The sequence below is a fragment of the Apis dorsata genome, unplaced genomic scaffold, assembly GCF_000469605.1.
Source record: "Apis dorsata unplaced genomic scaffold, Apis dorsata 1.3 scaffold_97, whole genome shotgun sequence".
Classification (NCBI taxonomy): domain Eukaryota; kingdom Metazoa; phylum Arthropoda; class Insecta; order Hymenoptera; family Apidae; genus Apis; species Apis dorsata.
In genome coordinates, this window is record NW_006263395.1 from 453372 (window position 1) to 465796 (window position 12425).

At 36.7% G+C, this 12425-nt stretch overlaps 1 protein-coding gene across 8 annotated transcripts in view; it reads right to left on the reverse strand.

The window, feature by feature from the left end:
- Nucleotides 1-12425, reverse strand: part of LOC102670613 (ankyrin repeat domain-containing protein 6) — a 126679-nt gene that overhangs the window by 77817 nt on the left and 36437 nt on the right. For all 8 annotated transcript variants that reach the window (XM_006611962.2, XM_031508679.1, XM_006611963.2 and 5 more), the window contains 2 exons: nt 11607-11712; nt 8515-8613 (listed from right to left, as the gene is read on the reverse strand). In XM_006611962.2, the coding sequence (XP_006612025.1) occupies nt 8515-8613; nt 11607-11699 (192 nt within the window). In that variant the 5' untranslated portion in view covers nt 11700-11712. The remainder of the gene's footprint in view (nt 1-8514; nt 8614-11606; nt 11713-12425) is intronic.

Genomic DNA, 12425 nt, shown 5'->3' on the forward strand with positions numbered 1-12425 from the left:
CTTCGAGGCAAAAACGGAGAAACCGCAAGTCTTTTTTGCGCTATNNNCTAATATCGAACTGGAGCCTCTAGGAAATCAATTCCATTCACCTGGATGAAAGAGATAAAATAGAGAGACGGATAAAAGAAGAGGAGGATCTTGCACACTTCAATTTGAAAGCAACGCTTTCCGTTTGACAACTTCCGGTTACGCTTGATCAATCGTATTACGCGCCTTTAAAAGGAAATCTTTAAAATCGATTATCAGAACAATTTGCACGATAAAACAGCCCTTTGGAGAAAAGGAAAAGCGAAAAAGTAACGCGGCAGTAATCGATCAGATCTCCACTGCTTTTTTTCATCAACCGGTATCAACGTTCGATATCTTGAAAATACGATGGATGCATTGAAAAAAATCAAACGAAACTTTCGCCATTCTGTTAAATATCGCGATTCGCAACGTTGTTGAAGATTTTCTATTGCGTAACGAATGCGTAACGTCACGAATTTTTTACGAGGAATGCGAAAAAGGAAAAAGAATTTTTTTATTTTATCGCCGATTTACGATCGTTTTTTTTCGTTCGTATGCGTGCGTTTCTTTGATATTTGACGCATCGTCTCGAATGCGTCAAAGGAGAGGCGCTTCGTGGTGGAGGGAGATTTTTATCGCTTCTTTATTTCCCTTCCTCGAATATTATGGCTAGAATATCCTTAAATTTTAATGAAAGTTTAAAGTTCGTTAAGAACGAACGAATAGCAATTATATTTACGGTGTGTTTAATTTCTCGAAGAAAGAAGCTTGTTTTAAGAATGTCGTTAATGTTAAGGAATCGTGAGGGAAGTACTTTACACGTCGTAAAAATAGGAGGAAGTTGCGTCGAATAAGCGATAAGGCTTTATGCAAAATCTAATTTTTATTGGCAGTAACCGCGGAAATAGAGATTTTAAAGATTTTATTTCGTTCTGAAATTTAACTATAGTCATCAAAACGGGCAATCTTTCCTTCGAAATACCCAACTTTTACTTTTTACTATTTTTACTTTCCATTCTCCAGTCGCATACTTTTCCACGTGAAAAAAATTACGACGTAATCCAAAAGAAAAAGGAAAAAACTCCTATATCCTTCGACGAATAATTCCTCCATTTTCCTTTAATCTCTTTTGCACTGAGCGCAATATATATAATATTATGCTCGTGTTATCGATTTACTTTTCGAGTAAAAACTCGTTACTTGTCAACGTAGCGCGACGTCGCCCGTAAAATTTATTCTTGCTCGTTGTCTCGAGGAGAAGTTTGGAACTCGTTACTCGTCTCGAGAACACCCGTCTCAGGAGAATCGATTCTCGTGTGTGCGTGTGCGTCGAGAAAGGTAGACACCTGTACCTCGTCACGAAACGAGAAGAAAAAAAAAAAAAAGAAAAAGAATCGGACGAAGACGTTTAATTAACAAGTTTTGGCCTCTGCGTCTCTCGTTAACGCGAGTAGCCTCGTTTCGAACGATTCTAATAATCGTGACGGGGAAAATTTAATAGTCGATAAGTTGCTTCGACAATTCATCGAAAGAATAATTGAAAATAATTGCATAGGAAAAGCTACGAATGAACGTCCATTTAAATAACTACTCAAAGCAACTTTATTCGAGATTTTTGATTTTAGTTACCTTTTCAATTAATGCTCAATTTTGAATTGTGATTGGTTGGATCAATTAATTCAGGCCAGTCACCAGTTAGGTATCGAGTTTTAAAAAATTCTTCATTCACGCAGATCAAATTGGAGACTAAATAGTTAAAAATATTTCTCTCGAACCTTTTCAACCCAAATGTATATAAATATAAACGCGCGCTACAATTTCAATTTACAAAAACTTTCCTTCCACCGCGAAACTTTCATTCGTTCGAACGGATCCGAATAATTATAAAAGGAGAAAGTTCGTGCATTCTCTACTTTACAAAGGAAAAGGAAGAAGCGCTCTTGGCCGAGGCGGTCGGTTGCCTCGTCAAAGAGTCAAACGCGGGAAGAATAAACGAGGACGTAACGCGATTAACGCCATCTGTATACCACCGGTTCGATCCCCAATTACGACTGTGCTGGCGCAACGACGTCCCCACGCTTTTTTCACGCGTTTAACCGCGCGCTTTTTTATCCGCCATTGCTCGTCGACGCGATGCACAATGGGTCGCTCCGATCGATCTCTGCCTCTTGGCAGACTAAATATAAAGTGAAATACAAAGGAGATACGTGCGATTTCCAACGACGAACCGATTTCTATTATATTTTTCCCTTTTTTTTACGAATCAGGATATAAATAAGATAGAGGTTAATGGAGGAATTGAAATTGTTTCTCATCATCATTTTCGCGTTTACTAAGATATTTACTAAGATACATATAGTTAGATTACGTTTAGAACGTTATTCTAATGTTTTCTCGCCGATTCGAAAAAGAAAGAATGCTTTATTGTCTCGTATTAATTTATTATTATTATTATTTAAATATATTAATAAATATAATAAAATTAATAAATATATTAAATAAATTATATAAAATTTTTGTAGTGGATTCCAAACGGGATTTCCTTATTCTCTCCTCTCGTCGCATCCGTATTCATATAGGCGAGCAACCCTTCTTCGATATCGAAACGATTATCCGGCTTCCATTCTCGTTTTTTTACGTGGAAGCTGGAAGATTCTCGGAAGGCGCGTGTCATCCGGGCCCCTTATCAGTTTGCTCGGAGGCTGTAACGTCGGACGGCCGCCGATATCCTTCGAGGACGTTGCATAAAAGCAGAAGAGGAGAGGGGAGGAGGGGGTCGTGTTTACGGAGTGGGAGAAGCGCACCAGTCAAACTGGTATCATTGTTCGCGTAGCAAGCAACGCATAGGAGATGCAAGAGAGAAACTCAAAGGAAGAAGATTCTTGGGTAGGTAAAAAGTCGAGCGTGAGTCGAGAAGATTTTTTTTCCCCCTTCTCTCCTTTTTCCTTTGGAAAATTTTCCATAAGATTATTTTATTATTTTATTATTCTCTCTCTCTTTCTCTGTTGAAATATTTCCACGTGTTTGTAATGGCGCGATCGTGATCGAGTTAAGAATAAGTAAAAGATGGAGATTTTTAAAAAAAAAATTCGATTTGACAAATTTGAACTTGCCTCGAATCAATGAATTTGAATAATTACGGTAATATCTTAATATTCAAGAGGCCGATTTAATAAGTAGCTTAAGTATTTGAGACAAGGTCGAGTGTTTTCTTATTTTTTGTTTTTTATTTTTCTTTTTTAACAAGCGGCATCACAGACGGCTATTTACAAAGATTTATTCCCTCTTATTGCCGCGTGCGTACCCTGAATGAATTTTCGCCCGAGTCCATTTATTCGAGGTGGGGAATTTAAAAGGTTTATCTGGACTGGTTTATGGCCTCGTTATCTCCAGCTTTTTTTAATTTCTCCTCCACTTTTTCTTCGAGAAAGGTGTCGTTTACCATTTTCCAGCAGCCAGCATTCGTTCGACGGAACGGGACCGAAATCGAGACAAGGGAAACCTTAAATGGATTGAACGCTTGCGGACGACAGAGAACAGAAGCTCTTAAATTGAGATTTAAGTAAGCGTCTCTTCTTTTTCTTCTTGCCATCTGGTTGAAATTACATCGTCACGCGAACTTACGTTATTATATATACTCGTTTTCGAAAAAAAAGAAGAAAAATGCATATCCTTATCCTCCATCCGCTTACTCCTTAATCTGTAGCCAATACACGCTGGAATTCCTTCCTGGACAAATTTAGGTACATGAAAGAATTTTTCGAGATTAATTTCGCTTCGAAAAATTCGGGTTATTCGATAAACTTTAAATAACTTCGATCACTTTCGAATTCTCTTATGCACTTTTCAAAATTTCCAATAATACAAATAAACTCCCTCGTCGAAATAATCTGTCTGGTTTCACTATGGATACAGATCCATAAATTGTCCGGAAGGGAAATCATAATCGAAACTCTCCGAAATAACCACGTTCGTCGCCATAAATCCACGGACCACCTCCTTCAAATCCAAAAAATAACCCCATAAATCTCGAGCCCGAGGGAAACCATCGAGAAAAGTGCAAAAGCGAAAGCCTCGTTGTCGAACCTTCTTTTCCTCTCTTCGAAAAAGAGAGAAAAAAGAAATGGAAGAAAAAGAGAAGAGATCTCTTACTCGATCTATCTCCTAGTTAATAACATGGTGTTATAAACGATAATGGATATGGCGATTAGAGCTTAGACCTTGACCTTGATAAAGATAAAGGTTTGAACATTGATTTCTTCGAATGCTGCCGGTCTGCTGCCGATGTGGATTCGTTTGATCGGTGAAATATATAATAATTATAATATTATCGATCTTTGTTGGATTTTTCCGCGTGGAAATATTCTTGGATCGCGCGACGATTTTACACGATGGACGCAAGCGCAAATAGAAGATGTATAATACATAGTTTGACTTTCGAATGGACAGAGAAACGAATTGATTAAGACGTGAGGCGAAGATAGATGGAGAATATTTGAATTGGACACGCGAATCGTTTTAATCGAATCGTAACCGAGTCGAATCGGTGCCATTGTGAATCGAATTCTCCTTCGTTCCTTCGTTTCTACGTGAGAATTTGAGAAAGTTGCGAACGCTCGACGATACTTCCCCTCCGAAATAGATAAAAAAAAGCGTCAAGGACGTATGATAATGAGTCCTGGCTAAGAGAAAAAAAAAGGGGGAAGAGCCTTTCAGAGGGATCCGCCGACAAAAATCCGGTTCGAAGTAAGGAACGATCGATGGAACACCGCCTACCCTCCCCTCCAGAAACCTATTTTCTGGGTCTAAACCGTAATTATACGCATCCTCGTCGAGCGAACGTGCGCCAAATTCCTCGCTGAGGAATCGGCGAGGATGTATAAATCTTGGTCGCGCGAGGAGGAGGAAACTTTGTCCAACCTTCGCTTGGACCGAAATTTATTTTCCATTATTTATCTCGGATATTTGGAAGAGTCTATACGAGGGATTACCAGTCTTTTAACAGAGCTTTCTCCCAACAGAAACGCTGCATACCGGTTGTATATAAGGTGCGTCACGGTAAATTGTTGGATCAGATGGACGATAACAGTGGTACACGGTCGATGGCGCGAGAGATAGTTTGTACGATTGGGGGACGAAAGGTTAATTGGTGGAGGAAAATTATTATTAATTCTTTGGGGTAAATTCGACGGAAATAAACGCGATGGTTCCTTTCTTTCTTCTTCTTATTCTTACTCTTCTTATTCGTTCACAGGGAAGATGGACGAGTTGAGAAGGAATCCTTCAAATTGCCGCGCCGTAAATCTACCGAGCGATTTAGTATACGTGAATATCAGGACGGGCTAGGAGATAGGAACGCGGGTAAAAGCCACGAATAAAAGAGCGGAGGGAGGGGAATGCGAGTATAAATCGTTGTAAATTTCATGGTTGTAAATGCCATTCAACCATCTCTCCTTCTTTATGCTTCCCCTTCGTCATGCGGCGCGCATGCGTCGATAATACTTGCCAGAAAAAGAAAAACTCCCCTCCCTTCTCGAGAGAGAATACTCCTCCTTCCCCTTATTATTTAAACGTTATTTCGTTAACTCAATTCGTGGAAGAAAAATATTAACGTTTCAACTGCACTCAATTTTATACTTTCCTTTACGTGATATTAATTTTCTTTCTTCTTTTTATCAAAGACAAATCTTGTTTTCGTAATGAGCATTTCAACACGAGTGTTCTCTAATAAAGTTGGAATAAGTACAACGTTTGGTTCGATGGAAACGAGATTGGAATCGAAGGAAAGTTGATCTTTCACTCGATGAGAGAAGAAGAAGAAGAGGAGGAAGAAAAAGAAAAAAAACTGGTTTCGATCCACACTGGTCTCCATAAGCTGTTGCACAATGGCGCGCAAGAGTGGAGTCGTGTGGAAAAGGGCATAGACAGGGGGCCGCCACGTTTCTACGATCGGTCTACCGATAAATATCGATCTTTCATTTGCAGATAGCAAGGAGGGGGACAAGGCTCCCCTCCTCGGGGGATCGCCTTATGCAGACAAAAGGAACGCGCGCGAAACTGCTTGCGCGCGGCGAAAAAGGGGCGAACTCGTGGCTCGATGTGCCGGAAAGATCCTTTCCTCCTTTGAACCGAGCAGCAGTTTTAACCGTGAAACCAATTAACCTTTGGATCCACGTGTCCATGCTTTGCGTATCCACGATGGAACAAGGGGGATGGAGGGACATGTGTGTGTGGGATACCGAGATATCTTACAGGTTTAGTTAGTCTTTATTTCTTTTTTCAACCCGTTATCTCTACATAAAATTTAAAGCAGAAAAGAGACACTTGTTTTTCTCTTTTATAGCGCTCTCTCGATTCAAGGAAGGATTCTTGAGGATGTATTCTACTTGTAGAATCAAGGGATAGAAAATCACACTTAGAAACTGAGCAGAAAAAAGACACTTGTTTTTCTCTTTTATAGCGCTCTCTCGATTCAAGGAAGGATTCTTGAGGATGTATTCTACTTGTAGAATCAAGGGATAGAAAATCACACTTAGAAACTGAGCAGAAAAAAGACACTTGTTTTTCTCTTTTATAGCGCTCTCTCGATTCAAGGAAGGATTCTTGAGGATGTATTCTACTTGGAGAATCAAGGGATAGAAAATCACACTTAGAAACTGAAAAACACTTGTTTTTCTCTTTTATAGCGCTCTCTCGATTCAAGGAAGGATTCTTGAGGATGTATTCTACTTGCAGAATCAAGAGATAAAAGAAAATCACACTTAGAAACTGAAAAACACTTGTTTTTCTCTTTTATAGCGCTCTCTCGATCCTCCAAGGAAGGATTCTTGAGGATGTATTGTAGAATCAAGAGATAGAAAATCACACTTAGAAACTGAGCAGAAAAAAGACACTTGTTTTTCTCTTTTATAGCACTCTCTCGATCCAAGATTTTTGAGGATGTATTGTAGAATCAAGAGATAGAAGAAAATCACACTTAGAAACTGAAAAAAAACACTTGTTTTTCTCTTTTATAGCGCTCTCTCGATCCTTCAAGGAAGGATTCTTGAGGATGTATTGTAGAATCAAGGGATAGAAGAAAATCACACTTATCAGAAACTGAAACGCATTTTTATTCAATTTTAATATAATAGTAGCATGATTAACATGTACACGTTAACATATGTAGATCGAAAAAAAGAGAGAAGAAAGAGAAAAGAAAATTTTCGTTTAAATCTCGATGGGAGCGCGATTTATCAACGCCAATTTATCAATTAATCGTCTGGACGGGCAGTGTAAAACAAGCGGCGATTAAGCAGGGGAATTAAGAAGAAGAAAAAGAAGAAAGGGTGGAAAGAGATCGAGGAGGGCCCCTGTGTCGCCGCGCAAGAAGATATTCACGGGAATTTAGTAGGAATATCGAGTCGGCCACCAGCGGCGTGTACACCGATTCTAAATACAGCCACCTCTACCCCTTGCTGGCAGGATCTAGCCAAACGTGTTCTGCGTCCGTGGAGAGAGAGAAGATTGGCCGTCAGTCAGACGGTGGCCGAAGCCGGATCCTCCTAAGCGATAACCGAGACGATCTTTTCGATCGCTTTCCTTCCAACGAATCATTGTCTTGGCTCGATAACCGTGTCGGTTACACATCTAAGCCAGGAGGCTAAGAGGACTCTGTGCGTTTTTCAGAGCGACTCTTCTTTCAGAGGAGCAGGAGAATTTAGATGATGCGATTCGGTGATAAGATTTTTGAGCTTCCTTGGATCCCTTTCTCTCCTCTCTCTCTGATTTCTCCTTTCTTTTTGTGAAATGAATGTAAGAAAATGTAAGAAAGAGAATTATTTTTTCTTCTTTTGGTAATATATTAATATATTATATAAATTTGCGCAATAGTAGTTTGATGATAAATTTTATTCTAAAATTTTTTCCATTGTCATGTTTTCAAGAATTTTGGGAAAATTTAATTGTACAGTAGTATGGAAGATATTATAGATGTAAAAAAAGATAGGAATTAAGAGAAGAGGTTACAGTATATACGGTATAATTTTGTAATATTTCATAGTAAAATTTTATGATTATTCGTAAGAAGAATTGATAATAATTACGATTTTTTTTATAAGCCGAATTAGATATCCGGTATCGATATTATCGATGATACCAATAAACCGTAACCACAAAGATATCTTCCCTTCGATGTAAACTGGCAATTACATGTGTAATTATCTTGTACACCCTTCATTAGTCGCTGTATTGATATATTGCACAACTGACAAGTGGAAACGGCCTACCTGAACTCGAGAATTATTGGCCAATTGCGTGTATCTTCAGAATTTAAACCGTTTGCTTTTTCAACAAATTTTCCGTTTATAAATATCTTTTGATAAATATTTTCTATTTTTAACTATCTATATATATATATATAAGTTATTTTAATTATTCTTTTAGGATTGCAGTTTTCAAGTATTTGAGGAACTCGATAAAGATAGATAAATGTAATCGAAAGTAAGAAATAAAATGATTACTCACATTGTCCGCGGCATTGATATCGATTTCTCGAAGAAGCAAAGTTTCGCAGACATCCACGTGGCCAGCTGCTGCAGCCAATAACAGAGGACTTCTTCCATTCTGTGGACAAAAAAAAAGTACGTAATTTCGTTTAAAAATTTATTTAGGATTAAAATAAATTTATTTAATTTAAGAGCCGAACATAAGAATTAAAAATTCTTTTAAAAAAATGTAATATTGCAAAAAAAAGGGTAAGTATATTTAGAATTAAGAAAAGTGTTGAAAAAACGATAAAAAACTTTAAAAAATTTCTGCTGTAACAAGTAAATATGCAAAAGGTAAGTAAAAAGGTAAGTATATTTAGAATTAAGAGAACTGTTGAGAAAAACGATAAAAAAACTCGAAAAAATAGCAGCTATAACAGGTAAGTACGTAAAAGGTAAGTAAAAAGGTAAGTATACTTAAAATTAAGAGAACTGTTGAGAAAAACGATAAAAAAACTCGAAAAAAATAGCAGTTGTAACAGGTAAGTACGTAAAAGGTAAGTAAAAAGGTAAGTATACTTAGAATTAAGAGAACTGTTGAGAAAAATGATAAAAAAACTCGAAAAAATAGCAGCTGTAACAGGTAAGTATATAAAAGGTAAGTAAAAAGGTAAGTATATAAAATTTCGTAAAAATTTGGATATCGGATTCTGAAAATGTAAAAATCAACAAAAATTCCAAAAATTTGACGTCATTTCCAAGAACTGGCGAAATTCCTGGAAAAAATTCTCGAACGACCTCCTATCAACTCATGTTCTCCTAATACAAAGTCGAAATTTCAGCCAAAAATTTCGTTCGTTCAAGAATTTGGGAAGTTCCAGGAATTTGACGTCATTTCTAAGAATTTCGGAAATTCTGAGAATTTGACGTCATTTCCAAGAACTGCCGAAATTCTTGGAAAAATTTCTCGAACGACCTCCTGTCAACTCATGTTCTCCTAATACAAAGTCGAAATTTCAGCCAAAAATTTCGTTCGTTCAAGAATTTGGGAAATTCCAGGAATTTGACGTCATTTCTCAGAATTTCGGAAATTCTGAGAATTTGACGTCATTTCCAAGAATTTTTAAAATTCTAAGAATTTGACGTCATTTCCAAGAATTTTCAGAGAAATTTAATTTACTTACCTTTCATACTTACCTTTTACTTACCTTTTCAAGTACAACACTTCCAGAAAAGACATTTTTTCATCATTTTACTTAAAACTAATTATAAAATTTGATATACTTACCTATTTCGTACTTACCTTTTAAATTAGCCCTTTCAGCAGGCTATATTTTTAAAAAATAAAGAAAATATATAAAAAAAATTATGTATAAGACATGTAGAAAGCTAACTTATATATTAAATGATTTATATATAAAAATACATGCAATAAAATGTATTTAAAAAACATATAAACCTCTCACGACTAATTAATAATTAAAAATAAATTAATATTACTTACTGTTAGTTGTTATTTAATCGTCCAACGTTAATCCATGTTAATTATTAATTGATCAAGTAACTTTAACTATTTTTAAGTATCGATATACTACGTTCATTACATATTAACTACTTTCCCACGCTAAAAATTAAATATTAAACACTTTATCAAGTATTATTATTCGCGTATATTGAATTCTTATTAATTAAACGTTTACAATTTCATAAAATTTCTAGAATTCGAATTAAAATGAGAACTATTCGATTAATAGGACTCTCGATTCATATAATTATCGATTCATATACTTCGAAGCGTTGAATATTCATATACAAAACCGTTTAAATGTATAATTTAAATATAAAATTACTCCGTCTATCCGAAAAAAAAAAAAAAAAAGAATAATCGATCCGTAATTCCTTCTTATTTAATTTCCTCCATTCCCCTGAAAGATAAAACGATAAACCATAAAATCGAACATCGCGAGAACGCTCGAGGAATTCGACGAATGCGATTTTAATTTCAAAAACGAGGACTGTTTCTCCCCCCGTGGCTCGATCTCCCGGTTATCGATCGACGTAATTTCAATTATTCCACGATCGCAGATGCATCTGCGATCGGTTGTTCGCGTAATAAAGCACTTAAGCTTCGACTATCGCCTTTGGCTGCGACAGGGGGGGAAAAAAAACGATTCTGCGCGATTAATTTCATCGGCGCAATTAAGGGAGAGGAAGTAATTGTAACGAATGCATGGGATAATCGGGCAAAAGTTGCCCCGCAGCATGCTCCACCGATCTTTTGACAAATGCGCGAGCAACACGCTTATCTGCATTCCCACCAAAGACGACTGTCACAATCGAGATGCAAATGTTATTTTACATACGCGAGGGAATTAATATATTCCAGGGAACGCGTGGCTTTAACGAGTCTCCTTTATCGATCTTGTTTAGAATTAAAAAAAAAAAAAAAGTAACAACGACGATGGAAAATGATCTCTGCAAGTTTTGAAAGAATTGGAACGAGCTGCTTTCCCATTTTTGATTACGATATAACTACCTCGTTGTTGATAATAGGATTCGTAGATAGAATATCTAACGAACGATAAACAATATCAGCGTAGAAAATAGTCCTTAAGAGTTTCTAATAACTTGGATTCTCTACAAATTTCGATTAATTATATTTTAAACATTGCTGGAATGGTAAATTTTAAAAAGAAAAACTTAAAATTTCTTTTACCTAACTGTGAAACAACGAATTAGCTTGAATTTATAAAATGAAACTAAACTATTCAGAGAAAAATTCCTAGGGAACCCTAGACATCCCACTTAGAAATTTATCTAGAAGAAAATTTTCAGATTCTCCAATTGTAAAACAACAAAAAAAACATAACTTTCAACTCTTCCAGAGCGAAGAAACTCGTTGTTCTTCGCAATATCTAATTAATCATTCCAACTTGCTTCTCACCTAAAATTAAATTTAAAAAAAAAATTCCTGATCGATCCCCAGAAATTCTAACAAAAAGAAAAAACCGGTAAAAAGAATTCTTTCTATCATTTAATCATTGGCGGCAAAAAAAAGATATCATTCGAGATGGAAGATTGTGGACAAGTGAAGAAAATATTAAATAATAGAGAAAAAAGGAAACTCACTTCGTCCGGCAATGGTTTAATATCTTCGTCAAGGAGTCGCGCAACCCGCGCTACGTCGCCACGTGCGGCCGCCTCGCGTAACTTTTCTGCCATTCCAGCCACGCATCTGCAAAAGAAAAGGAAATGGACGATCATTAGAGGTATTCGGTTTAAACTCCATCCTATTTTTCATGCAACCAGTGCAGATGATCACGTCAGATATGCCGCCGCTCCGGGATTTCTTTCGAGAAACGAGATCGTCGAATCGGAAAACGATCACGGTTTTTCCCCACTTCCTATCGAATCGATCCGTATCGCCATATATTATCCATATAAACGCGTAACGGAACGTAGAAAATGACTCTTGTTACTACTATTATCATTTATTCAACGAGTTTAAATTTTACTCGATCCTCAGCAACGATATCGTCATCTTTCTTTTTTTTTTTTAAATTTCTCGATCTCAATCTCGATCCTCTAAACTTAAACGTCTCTTGTCATTATTATCGGGAAAGAGTAAATTTTTCTCTCGTTAGTAAAAAAAAAAAAATAAATAAATAAGTGGTAAATATTTTGTTGACGCGATAAAGCGATTTCCTTGATTATCTAAATACAATTATCACTTCGTTTACACACATAAAATTCGTGAAATGCATTCTCGATGGCCCTCTTCTCGTTGACAAGGTTTTATCACTCGGCACGATTCGAACCTTGTAAGAGATAAAGCTGGCAATTCAAGTTTCCGCCGGATGTCAACCGGTTAAGGGCATTACGCTGCGAGACGAGAGAGAGAGAGAGAGAGAGAGAGAGAGAGAGAGAGAGAGAGAGAGAGAGAGAGAG